At 49.0% G+C, this 17,161-nt stretch overlaps 1 protein-coding gene across 1 annotated transcript in view; it reads right to left on the reverse strand.

Moving 5' to 3' along the window:
- Positions 1 to 11,500, reverse strand: part of PTCH1 (patched 1) — a 63,385-nt gene extending 51,885 nt beyond the window's left edge. The window contains exons 1-2 of the mRNA XM_047103076.1: positions 11,303 to 11,500; positions 9,470 to 9,662 (exon numbers count right to left, since the gene is read on the reverse strand). Of these exons, the coding sequence (XP_046959032.1) occupies positions 9,470 to 9,662; positions 11,303 to 11,500 (391 nt within the window). The remainder of the gene's footprint in view (positions 1 to 9,469; positions 9,663 to 11,302) is intronic.
- Positions 11,501 to 17,161: the final 5,661 nt, after the last annotated feature.

The raw sequence follows: 17,161 nt of genomic DNA on the forward strand, positions 1-17,161 counted from the left end.
CATTCGGTCCAACATTTTATAAACTTATCTGACCCAATGAAGCAACATTATCCAAGCCACATCGTGCTCTCTTTGGCATCCCAATTCAAGCTGCTTTTCTTTGCCAGTAAAAAGTATTAATTCATCTAGGTTTTTGTACTTCCAAATCTTGACTCTGCAGCCAAAAACACAAACAACACGACCACAACTGTGCCACTGCAGAGGGCTTACCTCTCTTTCCCTCTCAATCTCTCGTTCTTCTTTAATAGGAGATGGACCACCCTGCCTCATGGCACAGAGCACTGTTTACATTGCAGTACTTGACTGTGTAATACATCTGGCATTTTTGGGCAGGATTCCTGAGCTAGGGGCCAGAAGCCCTTAAGCAATGATTTAAGGGGAAAAAAATCATGCACACTGACTTAACAAAGCCTACTTCCAGTTCCTTTTGCTTGCTTTTGTACGTGTTTCATCAATAACTGAAAACTATGTTGGCTGATAAATTGGGGAAATCTACTGCTTCTTTTCATTTATCCTAACGAGAATAAATCAAGCTTGTGCTGTGGTACGGAGACTTGCTTCTCACTAGCCTCACCTTCATAGCCAGTGGTGTTCTGGGACCCACATGCAGTGTGGACTATCTGGGTCAACTCACAACTGGGTTTCTAGAAATAGGGCCCTACATCCACATTATAAATCTCCCCAACAACTAACTTGTCACTCATAAGCAGGTGCCTGACTGCCCACAAACGACACAGTTTCCCTAACACATGACAGCTGTTTTTCCAGCTATGCTCTGAACCCAAATACAACAAAATAGTCAGAGTCTTGAAAGGTTGTGGACAGGATGCATCTTTCCTAAAAATCTCTATGACAGTCAAGCAGTTTCCCAATGCAGCATTCTACTGTTTTGGAAGATGAAATTATTTGTGTCAAACCTAAAGATACATACATGTAGGGAAACAAACTGCCATTTAAAGAAAAACACAATCCTAAATCCAGTTTAAGAGAAACAAATGCAATAAATAGGTCTTATGATGAAGGGCCCAAACTCAAAGTTCTAAAGCAAAGAACAAGTAATAAAAGTGCTTATATCCTGATGACCCTGATGGTACCTGTGTAGTCAGGGAAGCTTCCCACTAAGAAAATCCCAGGGAGCTTTCTCCGTATGAACTGCTGGAAGTGCCTTCATAAGCAAAACCCTCTGCTCTCTGGGACCTCTCATGTGGGATGGACCATCTAATGCTGCAGAGTCGGCCAAAGTTTGGATAAGGAAATCTGTCCTCTTCCATCTATGCCCAAGCACCATGTTCCTTTTGCCTTTGGTGAGAGTTCCATCCATGCAAAGCCTGAAGTATGGTGCCTGGGTTGGAATGTATTGGCTTACATTTCACTTACCATCTCAAGAAATGCTAAGGGGCCCAATTCTTCATACTCCATACAACACGTTAAACACATGGGACCAAGACTTATTTAACACTCCATTTGTCCATGAATTCTAAGGCACTTCAAAAGTCCATAGGATGCCATGACTCTTCAACAGGGGAAGTACATCTTCTGCTGACAAGACCCAATCAGAGAGTGAGGTCCGGGTACCACCCGTTACCAAGACAAGAACCTCAAGGATGCAAATGGCAGCTTGGGATTTGGTATCTCCCACAGCTGGTTTGAAATAATACATGTTCTAATTCCCTCCTGTCAGTTTGTGATTAACCAGATTTACTACCATTTCAGATTTCACACTAGTAACTCCAGAGATCTACTGGGAAGAAATGATTAGGGCAGTTTAGGAGTCTGTGGGGGGAAAGAAGGGTGGGAGGGAGCAAAGGGGGGTTGGGAGAAGAGGTTCTGGGAGCCAGTGAGGGGCAAAGGAAATAGTGTTATAATAACAGAATCACACAGGTATGGCGATTATTTAGGGATGTCTTTTTTTCAAAATAGTATCACACTAGTGCTGAGTCAAATACGATACTTGTGCAAAACGGCCCCTATTAGATATGGTGTCCTTTAAAGTAAGTTTAGGGGCACCTGGGTGGCTCAGTCAGTTAAGCGGCCAACTTCAGCTCAGGTCATGATGTCACGGTTTGTGAGTTCAAGCCCCATGTCAGGCTCTTTGCTGACAGCTTGGAGACCGCTAAGGATTGTCTCCCTCCCTCTCTCTGCCCCTCCCCCACTTGCACTTGGTCTCTCTCTCTCTCTCTCTCAAAAATAAATAAAACATTTAAAAAAATTTTTAAGTATTTTAAAAACATTTCCATATTTGTTTTAAAAGCCAAAAAGACTTTTAAAATCAAACCCCCCTCCACTCCCCACCTCCCACCCTCATAAAATAAGAGTACTTTTCTGGGGCTAAATCTGGGTGAACAGCTGGCATGGAGCTGGGTGGGGGGTGGTAAACCATGAAAGCAGCCCCTTCCGCTGCACAATTGTGACCCCCCAACACGAGAAGAAGGGCAGACAAGTTACAGCTTGGCCTGAGTGGACAGAGCTCTGGGGGTCATGGGGAGGTCAGCTTTGAAGGAGAAATCCCAATGAAATATAAACACAGCATTGTGGAAACCAGACAAATCTCCCATAGCTTGTCCAGCCAGCGTTAATCTCGCCATCAGCTGTGGTGCATAATCCAAACAAACGGATCCGGCGGTTCGTACATCTGGAAGCTGTCATCTTCTGGAGCCTCCAAGCGGCGGTCTGAAACACCCCATTGCCCAACCTGGCTTCTACACTCCTTGGCAGGGTCAAGAGTGGCAGGCAGTAAAGAGACACGGAAGATTCCCAGGGTCAGCTGCCCTGGGGAGAAGGCACCTGAGGCTATTTGGTATTTTAAAGCAATTATTGTTGGATGTAAATTTTTCAGCTATTTTTCTCCTGATGTAAAAGAAAAACCACAATTCCTTGCACCTGTATGTGTGCGCCTGCTATTGCAATCTAATCAATACCTAGCTAATAAACATATTCTTAATTTTTCAAAGTGCTTAGTGGACCAAGGAGAATACGCTGCATTTCATTAGGTCTTGTGTCCCTTGTTGCTTGTGAAATGCACCCAAACTGACAGCCCTGCAGAGCAGAAACTGGCAGTAAAATCAGAGCTCATATTGCCCATATGGGCTCAAGGTCTCAGCCCCTCACTATCCCTTTGGTTCTGCTGCAAAAGGGCACCCGGGGAAAAGCGGTTTGTCATAGGAACATCTGGAGGAGAGCTAGACCACCGAAGAGCTAATGTACTGAGCGGGCTTCCAAAAGGAGCTCTTATTTCAATATGAACTAAGTTTAGTGGTGTCTTTTCCTGCTTTTTACAAAGTCACCTTCATGCTAAATAAAACCTTCAAACTACGCTTCTTGAAATGCAACAAGGTCTGTCTTCAAAATTAAGTTACCTGAAGAAAATCTATTCTAATATAAAGCTTTCTCTTCCTTGCATAGCTGGCCCCACACAGTGGGTCTTCCCACAGTAGTGTCTTCCCCGCCTCCCTCCCTCTGTCAACTTGTCATGCATTTTATTTGATATTTAATGTAATTCTAAGAAAAACAAAAAACTTAAATTATTAGCATAAAAAATTAGTTACCTAGATCAGTAAATATGGAGATGGGGAGGGGACATTATCTTAAAGAAAAAAAAATTCCTTTGCATGTAAGGCAATGTATTTGCAGCCACAATGTCATCATAATAAAAGCCCTACATTTGCACAGCATGAGTCTTCCAATTGGAATCTATTATCTAAACCAGTGCTTCTCAATTGGGGTGATTTTGTGCAGCTCCCCCCCCCCCCCCCCCCGCCGCCACATTTGGCAACGACTGGAAACATCTTTGGTTGTCACAACTGGGAGGCTGCTACTGGCATCTAGTGGGTAGAGTTCAGAGATGCTGCTAAACATCCTGGGGTGCTTAGGGCAGCCCCCATAACACAGAATTATCCAGAAAAATGTCAAGAGTGAGAAAACTTGCTCTCAACTTAAAGAAAGGATGGTGAAGCTCATTTATCTCATACAACTGCCTGAGTTCAAGCCAAGAACAATGAAACCATCATACCAGCAAGAAACAAACTTGAGAGCACTTATAAGCATCAAGCAGGCATTAAGAACATCTTTTAAATTTTCCTTAACAAAAAAAAAAAAAAATCAGAGTCACAACTTGTGCCTTCTTCCTTTGATGTTAATAACCAAACACAACGAAATATGGATTCATTTCAAGGCTGTTATAACCCTTTGCAGTAAAGGACGCCAGGGGCTGGGCAAAGCTTGAGGGGAAAAACAAATCTTAAAGAGATAAATCAATGTTCTGCCACTGGAGAGTTGTGACAACAAACTTGCATCTGAGAGAGGGTTGGAGTGGGGGGTAGTAGCTATTAAGGGAGACAGGAAGATATGGGTGCTAAGCAAAAAAGGAAAAGCCAACAGAGAAATGGGCAAGATTAAAAATAAAGTATTTCCCTTCTGTGCCCAGAGAGAAATCCAGCTGAAGCACTCCAGTCCCGGGGAGGGCACTAGAGGCCAAATATGCTAGTACAGATAATGAGACAGGCAAAGAATGACTAAAAGGAAGAGCTGGTAGCCCCTCTGCCGAATGCCCTGCACACAGCATAAACCATTCTGCCATGCAGCTGGGCCTTCCAGGCCCCAAGGCTCCCCGCCTCAGACAGGATGTCCCAACTGGAGTCAAGCACTGGGAGTTCTCCTGGAGGCCACACCCCCAAACTCTGAGCCTTTGCAGGAGCTGTTCCTCTGTTCTGGAATGCCCCAGCAGCACCCCCACCTCTCCAGCCCCTGTGCCTGGCTCAGACCCCTGTCAGGGCTGTCCTGGGAGGCGTCCCTGCCCTAGTGCTAGTGGTCTATGTGCCTGCTGGGTGGAGGTCCTGAGGGCAGGGACTGTGGCCTTTCACTAACATCTCTCTGGAGCTTCATGCAATGCATGGCACAGAGCAGGCATGGAGAACATGTGCTGAATATTTTTATTTATTTAAAAAGTTAAAAAAATTTTTTTAAAAATAAATATTGACAGAGAGAGACAGAGCATGTGCGGGGGAGAGGCAGAGAGAGAGGGAGACACAGAATCCGAAACAGGCTCCAGGCTCTGAGTTGTCAGCACAGAGCCTGATTCGGAGCTCGAACTCACAGACTGTGAGATCATGACCTGAGCCGAAGTCGGGCACTCAACCGACTGAGCCACCCAGGCACCCCTAAAAAATTTTTTTAAAATGTTTGTTTATTTGGGGGGGGGGGCAGAGGAGCGACAGAGAGACGGAGACACAAAATCTGAGGCAGGCTCCAGGCTCTGAGCTGTCAGCACAGAGTCCAATGCAGGGCTCAAACTCACAAGCGGTGAGATCGTGACCTGAGCCAAAGTTAGACTCTCAACTGTCTGAGCCACCCAGGTGCCCCGAATATTTTTATTTTTAAATAACAATTAGTCTCTCCTGGACCTTGCCACCACTGGCATGTGCTTCAGTAACAGCAGATGTCCACAACATCATTCCACATATTCTTTTACTAAACCTCATGACTCTATTCACAAGTGAGCTAAATTTGGTATTTCTGACTTGCAAATACTCTAACCCTGACACCTAAGCTAACATCTAATGTATGTTGAGTTTCTTAAAAGAAACTGGTTGCTGTTACAATGATGACAGCAATCGTTGTACGAACATTTTAACAAGAGAATCAAAAAATTCTTATCACCAATGAGATAAAAATAGGACAGAATCTAACTTATCTAGCTTATATTGGTCTGCACATTGTGGCCAATGTATTCAAACTGTCCTTATAAAGCCACATTTCCCCAGCATGTTAAAAGCATGAAAGTCAAATCAGTGATGTAGCCTATCAAGTGGATCCCTTTAATTTGCCGGCAATATTAAAAAGATAACAATTATCTTGGCAGATACAAAGATAGATGTAGTAAGTCTATGTGTACACACAAATACAAATATAAGTGGAGATATATGAACAACACAGGTTTGAACTGTGCAGGTCTACTTATATGCAGATTTTTGGGGGATATAAATACTCTACCATATCTATATATTTTCTTCCTCTTGATTTTTGTAATAACATTTTCTTTTCTCTAACTTATTTTATTGTAAGAATACAGTAAATGATGTGTGTAACATTCAAAATATGTGTTGATTGACTATTTATGTTATTAGTAAGGCTTCCAGTCAACACAGGCTGTTAGTAGTTAAGTTTTTGGAGAGTCAAAGTTATACACGGATTTTTAATTGTGGAGGGGTTGGCGCACCTAACCCCACATATTGTGCAGGAATCACCTGGTATATAATATGTATTCGTGTGTAGGTATGTAGATATATGTATCTCTAGTTGCCTTTGTATATTTATCTATGTAGTGTGTGTGGTAGGTCATATTTTTAAATATCACAAGGGAAATAGCATTTTTCCAAGCTGTCCCTCAGCATTCCCCTCCCCTTAAAATCTCTTATGCTTTCTCAGCCTGTTGCTTTTTAACTAGGGAAATATCCAATTTCTATTCATTTGGTTTATTTAGAGTAGTAAGCACCCATGTTTATGTTCAGAACATTTACAGTCTCCATTAAGAAAACAACCATCTAACAGACTTCTTGTGTTGTTAGTGATGAAGAATTTATCAAAGAGATTAAAGTACAAATTAACCTAAATTCTGAGTTGCTGCTCATCTTAATCTGCTACAGGGTAGGACAGCAGGAAATTCCAACTCCTGAAAACAAATGCTTACACTATTTATTGCTGATATGAACACCAAGCTCACTACATCATAAACAAGACCTCCTCACTGTTACCTCTTCTTTGAATTTATGTTAAAATTATAAGATGGTATGGTGGCCTCATGGGATCCCTGGTGGAGTTTACTCGCATTTATGAAACTATTGCTTCTTCTACCGGGAAGAATCTAATACCCAATGAATGAATGAATGAATGAGTGATGATAAATCAACAAATCAAGAGGCCAAGTTGACTTAAATCATTAGTAGGCAAAGTGGACATTTTGCCATTGTAAAATGGAACAAGAATTCAGCTATTACATGCAGAAATACTACATACACTATCATGTTATAAAAATAAATATAATAGATGGCTACTTTATTGAGTTGTAAGGCATGTGATAATAGATAATAAACAGTAATGGCAGTTGCTCAACAAGTGATAGCATTAAGTAAAATAACATTTGCTTAAAGAACTTGTGAGCCACGCTGAAAATACCAAAACTCAGAGGCCCAAAGTTGGCAAACTGAGTCCTGAGTGTCTGAGGTATCACTCCTTAATACTCTCTCACTGAGCGGCAGCTCAGGGAGACTGCCCCTAATCATGTTCCTCCTTCTTTCAGGACTTGAAATGAAGTGTGTAATGCAGAAACACAGTTGCCTCCAGAAATATACAATGTTAAGAAAATAAATTGCATCACTTCTCTTTACATGTATTAAAGGTCTACCTAAAAGTCTTGCTCAAAACAGCAAAAAATTATCTTTTGTCATCATCACTGATACTTAGCAAATTCATTGGTCTTAGTGGTGCAGTGTGAACATATGGACAGAGCTGGGAGGCCCCTCTGCTCATCCCTTGTTTCGTCCAGCTCCCCACAGCCTAGCCAATCACATCATTTCTGAACTACAGCCCTGCGCTCCAGGGCACACATGAGCCATGGCACCCTATTCCCACTACACTAGGGGCCTCCACTCACTTGGGCTTTGCTTGACCCCCTTTCTGAGCTCTTGTGCAGAACTCCCTCTCTCCTTCTCTCTCTCTCCAGGTCACCCTAATTTGCCTCACTTCCGCAGAAGCTTTTTTTCCCCATTTGACTTTCATGGCCCACTTCAACCGTGAGCTCAAATTTACTGCAAGCCCATTCAACTCTAGTATTTTGTAAGTGAGTGGATTTGTGCACAGAGAGTGTCTCACAGACTTCAGTGACCCTTACAGTACCTAACACGTGCTGGGGACATTATTGGTGCTCAGTAAGCTTGGTGTTAAGATATCATAGGTGCTCAATAAAACCCTTCTTTTATCTACCAATGATGCTGAAGTGCTCAACTGAGGTAAATTACCCCATGGATTCAATCCAAAGAATACTTTTGTATTAATTATCAAGCTACTTAAAGCAAGAATGTTTTCTGGCCTTAATTATTTGGACTATTATTTTAATTGTCACTTCTCAATTAAAGACTCCACCATATGCTTGCAACACAGAGAGCTGAATCTTCATAAACAAGGCATAGTTAACAAAATATTCTCCAAGGTTAGTTCTCAGCATCCTAAAAGGAATCATTCACGTAATTACACATATAACTCTTAGGCTTCCAAATTTTGGGTTAGGTAGCTTTCCCTAGGAATGCTCAAGATATTGTTTTGAAAAATCTGCATAATTACCTCAATCCTTCCTTCCCATCCTATTGTCAGAGATATCCAAGGCAGTGTTTAGGGGTTAAATGTTTCCAAATAGCAAATCTGTTACTTTCCAGAAAATAATTAAAAAACAACCACCAATAACATCCCCCCCCCCCGAAACAAAAAAGCCGTGCGACCAAAAGAATGTAAAATGTTTCGGGGGGGGGGGGGAAGATCTATTTTAAATTTACAACTGCTTAAAAAAAAACACTTCGAGAACCCCCAAATTGAGGAATGTGTATAAAACACTGGCAGAAAGCCTTGGAGAGCTCCCGCGTGGCCCCGCCCTCCAAACCCGCGTTCTTAAAACTCATTTCTTTCAGCCTGCAAAACACAGCCTTGTCCCCAAATCATACCGTTTAAAAAGCCCCCACCCGCGAGGAAACATTAATCTACTTTGCAAACATGCGTTCCAGTCTATGCTTTACTGTTTTTTTTCAACTCCTTTCCTCCCCACCCCCACTTTTTTTTTTGTACCTTGAGACAAATGTTTTTTTCCCCCAGAGTTGAAAGCTGTCCAAAAACAGGACCACACACGCCGCCGCCTCCGCAGGCCCGCGCTGCGCCCGCCCCCCGCCCTCCGCGGCGCGGCGGCCACAGCCGCCGGGGGCGCGCGCACTCCCTCCAGCCGGAGGGGTGGCCTCTCTCTGCCCCCCCCCTTCTTTCTCTTTGGACGTGGTGGGTGGGGGTGGGGGAGGGAAGGACGCCGAGGAAGAGAGCCAGGAGCCGAGAGGCCTTCCTCCGACCGCGTCTCCGGCGCGGCGGAGGCGAGCAGCGGCGGCGGCAGGCCCCAGGGGTCCCCGGCCGCGCGGAGTGGTCCGTCCCGCGGAGGGGCCTGGCGCCCCCGCCGGCCCGCCCTCGCCACTCTCTCCCACAACACCTAGCAAAGCGCAGCGCCCCGAGTAGATTACAGCGCGGCCTTTGTCGGGCGGGCCTGGCTCCCAGCCAGGCGCCCAAACAATAAACAATTCCCCCTGGTGCGGGCAGGGGGTTCTCGCTCGCCACAGAAAGGCTCTAGGTGTACGCTGGCAAATATCTTTATCAGTTGGAAAGAGGACGGGAAGGGGGCCTGGGCTGGGGGACGAGAGGGCGCTGCGGCGGGCGCTAGGTCTCTTACCTTCCACCCACAGCTCTTCCACGTTGGTCTCGAGATTAGCTGCCTTTAATCCCACAGCGAAGGCCCCAAATATGAGGAGGCCCACAACCAAGAACTTGCCGCAGTTTTTTTGAATGTAACAACCCAGTTTAAACAAGAGTCTCTGAAACTTCGCTCTCAGCCACAGCGGCGCTTTCCGGCCAGTAGCTTTCCCCTGAGGATGAAGCAGAAGGGAGGAGTGAGCGCCGGGGAGTCGCGGCCCGCGCGCCCACGCCCGCTTGCGCGCACCCGCCCGCGGATCCCGCGACATCCGTGGGTGGGGGGTGCCCTCGGGACTGGAACCCAGGCTGGCCCCGGGTAAGGCGAGCAGCGTGGGGGGCGCCTGGACATAAATCAAAGTGGGGCTGCAGCGTGGGAGCTGCACCTTGGCGACAGCAGGGGCAACCCCCCGCTCGACCCGCGCAACATCCCCGAAGGTGTCTTGGGGGCGTTGGGGAGAAGGGCTGCAAGAACAGGGGGAAGGGAAGCCGAGGCAGAGAGGAGAGGAATCACTCATCACAGGCAATATTCACCCCGGAGCCGGGAAGGGAGGGGCTGCTCAATGTCTGCGATGGAGCCCACCATTTAAGAACCAGCAAACCAAGGGTCCCTTCCCCGCAAGTCAAGCCCCATCTTTTACCCCTCTCGGGGTACCCCGGCAGGGATGGGGGCTGGGGGACGAGCGCGCTCTGGGAACAATGTATTGCGGGCTCCCCGAGCCTGACCCCCGCCCCGCGTGGTAGTAAGTGGGGATCCACGTGGTGAGCGCGGCCGCCGGAGCTCACTCGCGACGCATTTCCATAGCGTTGGGAGACGCTGTGTGAGCTGAATTAGGAAGTGGGGCAGCCATCTGCAACTTACGACAACATTTGTGATCGGAAGAGGGCAGCCACATGGATCTTTCCCTCCTCTCCCTTCCCATCTGGTTAAACGTAAAAAGTAGCCAAGTGCACAGGGTAAGGGCCCAGGCCGGCGCAGGCGGGGGTCCTGGCTGGGCGCTGGCTGCTCCCGGCGGCGGCGTTTCCCCGGCGCTGGCCGCTGCCCCGGCGGGCCCCCGTCTGGGTGCTCGCCTTCCCTGGATTCCACACATTTCAGCGAGCCTCGTAAACACAATGAACCCGGCCGCTTGGCAGACAAGTACCGCGGATTTAAGGTGGCAATTTGTTTACAACTTTCCCTTTCCCCTCAGGCTCTGAGAAGAGGTGGCTCAAAAACTAAAAAGGAAGAGGGGAGATGCCCTCTTCCAAGGATAATTTTTAAGGGGGTAGAGATCTCATGTTCAACAAAAGCAAAACCGGCTGCCAAAAGAGGAAACCACCTTTATTTCGGCTCCCTCCCCCCCCTTCCTCTCTCCGCCTCTCTCCACTCCGCCTCCCCCTCCAAGATGTTAAGAAATGTGGCAGCATTACAGGGGTTTAGGTTGCAAATAGGGGCAGGGGCGCGGGAGCAGGGGGCTACGGGGCTGGGGGCACTGGGCTGTGCCGCGCTGAGGCCGCCCTCGAGGTGGTCCTCTGTGGACCGCTTTCCAGTGCTCCGGAAAAGGCTTGCCGGGGAGGGCGCGTGCACACACACACACACACACACACACACACACACACCCTCCACCCCCTGCGGACCTCAGACAGCCCTTTCCTCCTAGGACCGGAGGGAGGGTTTGAATTTTTCAATCCCCACTTGTCTGCTTCTTTTCCTGGAGAGGTGTGTGTGTGTGTGTGTGTGTGTGTGTGTGTGTGTGTGTGTGTGTGTCGGGGGCGATCCCAAAGAGGAAGAGGAGGGAAGAGAGAGTGGGAGGAGAGGAGAGAGTCTGAAATGCACCTTGGAAATCTGCTCCAGAGCGAAGGCGGCGTCGCAGTAGCTGGGCCGGTGCAGATAGTCCCGGTCCAGCGCGGCGTTGCGGCGCAGCCCCCCGGTCCGTCTGCGCCTCCCGCCGCCGGCCGGCCGGCCCGGGGCCCCGCTGCAGCTGCCGCCGCCGCCGCGGTCCTGGGGCTCCGCGGCGTTACCAGCCGAGGCCATGTTGCCGCCGCCGCCGCCGCCGCCGCCGCCGCCGCCGCCGCGGGAACCGAGGCTTCCCGGGCGGCCCGGCGCGCTGCTGCCGCCGCCGCTGCGGGCTCCCGGCGCGCCCGGGCGCTCGGCTGGCGAGGACGCTGCTGGCCGCCGGCTGTTCGGGCTGGGGTTGACAGACCTGCTGCTGCTGCTGCTGCTGTTGCCGCTGCTGCTCACACGGCGGGCGCTGCTGCCGCTGCGGCCGCAGCCGCTGCCGGGGAGTCAGACCCTGCGCCATCCATTGCCACATTGCGCGGGGGTCCCGAGGTCCCTGCGGCCGCCGCTGCCCACATCCAGTTCTCGGGAAGGCGAGAGCCGGCGCGCGGAGCCAGCCTGTCCTTCGGGCGCTCGCGCGGAGCTCCTCGCGGTCCCCAACTCCCCCTACCCGCCCCCCGCCCCGCGCCGCGACCCCTTCACTGCAGAAAGCGCCAGCAAATCCCCGCCGCTCCCGCCGGCCTCGCAGTCTCCCTCGGCGCCTCCCGGGTCGCCCGAGCGGCCGCGGAGGGTAAGCGCAGAGCCACTGCCGCAGGGTCCGTAGGTGCCCGGCGGGTCTCAGCGCTGCCGGGCCGGGGCAGCCGCCGTCGCCGCTGCTCCCGCGGCGGCTGCTGCTGGCGGTGGCGGCTCCTGAAGCTGCTGCTCGGGCTGCTCGGGCTCTGGCTGTTGGGTTCGCGGTGGCTGTTCGGTCCCGGACTCTGCTTTCTTGTGCTCCTCGCCGACCCGCTGGACCATTCTGCCCCAGTGCAGCGCGCCTCTCTCGCTCCCGGGACCTGGGGACTCCGCTCTGTGTGTGTGCAGCGGGCAGCGGCCGCAGCAGCTCCTTGATTCAATAGATGAGATGGAAGAAGAAAAAAAAGAACTCTCTCCATTTGGAGAAAGAGGAGGAGGAGGGGAGGGGGTGGAGGGGGAGAGACCGAGCGAAAGAGAAAAAGGCTGGAGCTCCCGCCCCCGGGGCTGTCAGATGGCTTGGGTTTCTGCGACGCGATTGGCTCGCGGAGGGCAGAAATTACTCAGCAAACATGACTATTATTAGCTGCTTAGCAACAGCTCACCAAAGTAGAGAGACCACCCAGGTAGGCAACCCCAGTGTGTGCATCCCCGGCTTCGGGGGGAGCCTCCGAGAGCGCCAACCTTCTCGCATGCAATACTTCCATTAAGGAATGCTCCCCCCTCCCTTTTCTTTCTTATTTCTTTTCTTTTCAACAGTGTCTTCTTTTTGTAAGACGCCTTTTGCGCGCGCACACACACTCTCTCACACACACACATCCACGAGCATTTGCCTCGCGATAGACACGGGGGGAAATGTAATATTTTTTTAAGCGCTTAAACAATTTCTGAAATTCCTCAAAGAAAACCCTTTCAGAGGCACCTTGGCCTCAAGCTGCAGCAAATACTGGGAGGTCCGGCTTGAATTCCCAGGCCTGCACCAATAATGACAGGGTGGTGGATAGTGCGCCAGTGTGTGCCAGATTTTTTTTTTTCTCCTCTCTTTTCTTTTCTAACTAAAGAGAAGACTTAGGCTCTCGCAGGGAACAACGCCTCGCATTAAGATAAACAAAATGGAAAGTTAAAGAGGAAAGTAAGGACGTTGGGGAAAGCCACCCTTTCTTAAAATCCTCCCCCCCACCCCACACCAAAACCCACGGCAGCACAGTCGCCGTTTGAAGGAGTCAGTGTTTTAAAAACGTGGAATCCAGACACCGAAGTAGTCTTGTGGAGGCAGAGGCGTTTTTATTTGAATCTTTAATATGACATATGCAAAAGAGAAACAACAGAATCTTTTTAACAATCCGGAGCAACGGAACTGTTTCCTTAAGAGAAAAAAGTTTTCCTGACTATTTGGGGTTCGTTTGGACGCCCCCCTTTTATTACTCATGTGCCTTTGTTTACTTAAAGTCTGTTTTTAAAGTTTTATTATTTTTTTCAAAAATTGGTACGCATCCTGTTATATTTAATAATAGCGTGACGTTGGGGAGAATAAAGGCTTTGATGTTGGATTCATTCGAAACAAATTGTGCGCTGATTGCGAGGACTTGTCAGGACACTGCGGCCAGTGTCACCGAGACATCCCGGGGATTCGCTTCCCGTTGGGGAGGAAAACACGCGACCCTCTGAAGTAGATCCTGGGGCCATGGACAAATTAAACTATCTACACAGTTCCGCTTTTTATTGAAAAATAGAATTTTTGAAGAGTGTAATTTGCTTTTCTTAAGTTTGCAAGTTATTAAATTCCTCCCTGAGATAGGGACCAGACCCCGCAAATTCGATTCTGCTTCCTTTTAGTATTTTTCTTTTTTAAAAACGTGGTTGAACTGCAGAGGGGGACCCCGCGGCAGCTAGAAGTCGACCGCAGCAGTGAATTGGAGCAGTGTGGCTTTAAGATGCACACGGTGTGTGTTCATTGAAAAAAAAAGAAGAAAGAAAGGAGAGGAAAGGAAAGAAAGAAACCCAGATGGAGGGAAAGGGGGAGGAGCAGGGAGAAGGCGGAGCCCATGCGGCCACGTGACTCAGGGCCGGGCCAGCACGGCGCGCACTCGGCTGCCGGGAGGCCTAGGCGCGCGCGTGCCTCCGCCTGCGCGCGCACCCGAGCTCCGGGACTCCCCGCGCGGCCCAGGCGGAGCAGGTAGGGAAGTCGGTGCGCTTGGCTCGAGCCGGGCGGACTCCAAGTCTCCAGCGCGGCCTCCCGGGAGCCCAGACGAGGCTCGCACCCCGCCGGCGCGGACGGACGTGCCGAACGCGCCGTAGTACATTCCTGAAGGCGGTCCGGCCCCCTTACGTTGCCCAATGTCCGCGCGGCCTCCCTGCAGCCGGCCAATGGCCGAGCGCACGGGTTCCCTTCCCATTCAGCTGCCGGGCGTCCGCGGCCCCTGCCCGAAGTGGACTGCAGCGGGGCGCGCCGGCCACCCGGGAGGCCCACGCGGTTCCTGCGGGGGGCTTGTCGGCAGCCCTCCCCGCTCTCTTTCTTCCTCTTTGGCGGTTTCCCCCTCCCTCCTTTCCCTTTTCCTTTCTTTTTCCTCTTTCACGTGAACCCTTTCTCCTCCCTACCCAGCCTCACCACCTTCCTTCTAGCTTTTTCTCCGTCCTGGTGTCAGTGGGAGGCCCTGTCTCCTGAATCCCAAACCGGCGGAACGTGTGGGGGACCCTGGGCGGAATAGGGTGGCTCGTAGAATAGAGACAAAGACAGTAAAAGTGTCTTGAGGATGTTTTCGAGATCAACAGGAGGACCGGAGCACTCGGCTAGCGCGCAAATTCAAAACTCAAAACTCTGAAGGAGCACGTGATTTTGTGCGCAGCTCTGGGAGGGCTGCTAAAATCCAGAAGGGAAGGCAAGCACCGTGCAATTAAAATGACACTACCTTAAAATATAATATCGCAGGAAGATTGGGCTCGACACATAGCAAGTTTAATCTTGAAGCGCTATCCTGATCTTTGATAAAGAACATAAAGCAGGAAAGGTGATTCATTCTAACTTTTTTTACTGACTGGTTCTGCAGACGTTTCAAGTCAAACTCTTAAGTGCTTGCCGCTGGAAATTATTTTTCAGAGAGTTGGGGGTTGTGCCCCTAGTTTTACATGTCAGTCTTTTGATATTTGAGTCGTGCTGTATGTATGTAGCAAGGTAATCATGTAGCCATAGGTTGCTATTGCTATGTTTGTCTTTTCAAATTCCTTTACAGCGTTTGAGACCAGAACATTAGTTGTGCCTCTAATCTTTTATTTATAGCAATTTTAGTATAGCCACTTGGATTATGGAATTCTAAACTGAAATTATAGGCTATGTACACATCATGGTTACTTATTACTCTCTGCACGCAGCTGCATATCCTCTCGCTCTGACTGCTTCTACATGTGCACCATTTCAATGGTAAAGCCTCTTCCACTCGGGCTCATTTCCCTCAGTTTGACTTAATTCCTAAACGTTTTGAACATTGATCTCCCGGGTTTTCAGCGCCCTCAGCCTCCTCACCCGCTGTTTGATAGGTTAACTTTTCAGCATCTCAGACAATAGTCCAGGCCTGTAAATTCTACCCATCGGTTCCAGGACGCAGTCCCCAGCCTGGGCTCTAACAAGCGCTATCTTAATCTCCCCACCCCCACCCGCCGCTTCCCCTGTGGTCTGCTTTTTTCATACACAGAGATGAATTACTTTGAGGATCTAATTGGCCTTGTTTCTGTAACGTTTTAAGAAAGGGAAGAGGAGCCAGTGTAAAAGCCTGCTCGACTTGGGTGGTCAGGGCTGAGGCTGCCCCCAATTTGCCTCATTGCTGATGCATGCGAGTGCGACATTCCCAGCGATAATGTTGTTCCTAATCAATCTGCCCTTATTTACATTTGTAAGCGTTGTCGGCTTTAATATGCATGCCCTGTGCAGGGGACTGCTGTGCCACACCGGGTTTGTTAACTTCAACTAGCCATAAGGATTCTCCAGACCTGAAATGAGGCTGGCTGAAGCAGCCAGGCCTGGGAAGGTGTCTGCTAGGGAGACAGTCCCTTTTGGCCTTTCTGCAGGGTGGCTCCCCTCCTGAGAGTTACCAGATAAGTGAGAGCTTGGGGCCTTTTCAACCAGCAGGAGTTGCTGGCCCTCTTTGGAGCAACAGTTGAGTGCTGTCTTTCCCCTTTCCAAGTAAAGGGGAATGTATCGTCTCAATCTATCAATTGTCATTTGGGTCTCCCCATCATTATCCAAGACTTCATAGGAGTCTGTAGTTTTCAAACAGATATTCTTAAACTTTTAAAATCTGAATCCTTCATATATTTTCCCTTCTCCATTCCAATACTTCAAATATCCATGGCCACACCACACACATCTCAAAATTGACATCCAATTATCCAAGTGATAACACTGGGAAATGAAATATCTGCCCTTTGTATCTGGACATTGCAATGATAAGCAATTGTGGACTTGGCTGAGTAATGAGAAACCATAGTGAGATTTGACTTTTCACTGGTTACTCAGATGCAACTAAATGGGTCTTTAAAATCTAGTGTGATTTAGCTGGTTTTTGCAGAGTAGAAATGAATAAAGGGGTAAATGTATTCCAGTCAATTGATCTCTGGGCCATGTTATAATTTTGCCTGAGTTTAATATTCTTTTCAAATGCAAAGAAGTGCAAGTATTATATTAAGTCCCACAGTATGCCTGTTGAGAGGCTGGGATGGGGAGAGGAACTGGGGATTTGATGTAATGTCTGTTTCTGGGTGGGGAGCCCAGGGTGCAAGATGTGAGTGATGGGCCAGAGCCTGAACAGTTCAAAGCAGGTACCTTGGATAACTAGTCTATTCTATTTGAGCAAGTATGCCACCATCCACCACATTTTCTTGGCTCCCTAAGAATGCCTTATTATTTTCTCATTGGCAGTTTTTGTATTTATTTAAAAGGTGATGGTAGAAAATGAGTCTAAAAGGTTTCAGGGGTGGGAGTGAAAAAAAAGACTCAGCAGCCACAGAATGTGAAACCCCTATGTATGACTCCCCTCCCCTTCCCCTTCTACCTTCTGTTTCCTCCCCTATTCCCCCCTCCCCAGGACTGGAGGAAAGGGAACAGCTCTAGCCAACTTGTCAAAATAATGCTGCTAATTACCCCTGATCTCCTTTAATGGGAAGCTGCTCCCAATTCCACAAAGGAGTAAATGA

The sequence above is a fragment of the Lynx rufus genome, unplaced genomic scaffold (genome assembly GCF_022079265.1).
Source record: "Lynx rufus isolate CCGP_SWC_20201006 ecotype Redwood Valley unplaced genomic scaffold, mLynRuf1.p SCAF_10, whole genome shotgun sequence".
NCBI classification, from domain to species: domain Eukaryota; kingdom Metazoa; phylum Chordata; class Mammalia; order Carnivora; family Felidae; genus Lynx; species Lynx rufus.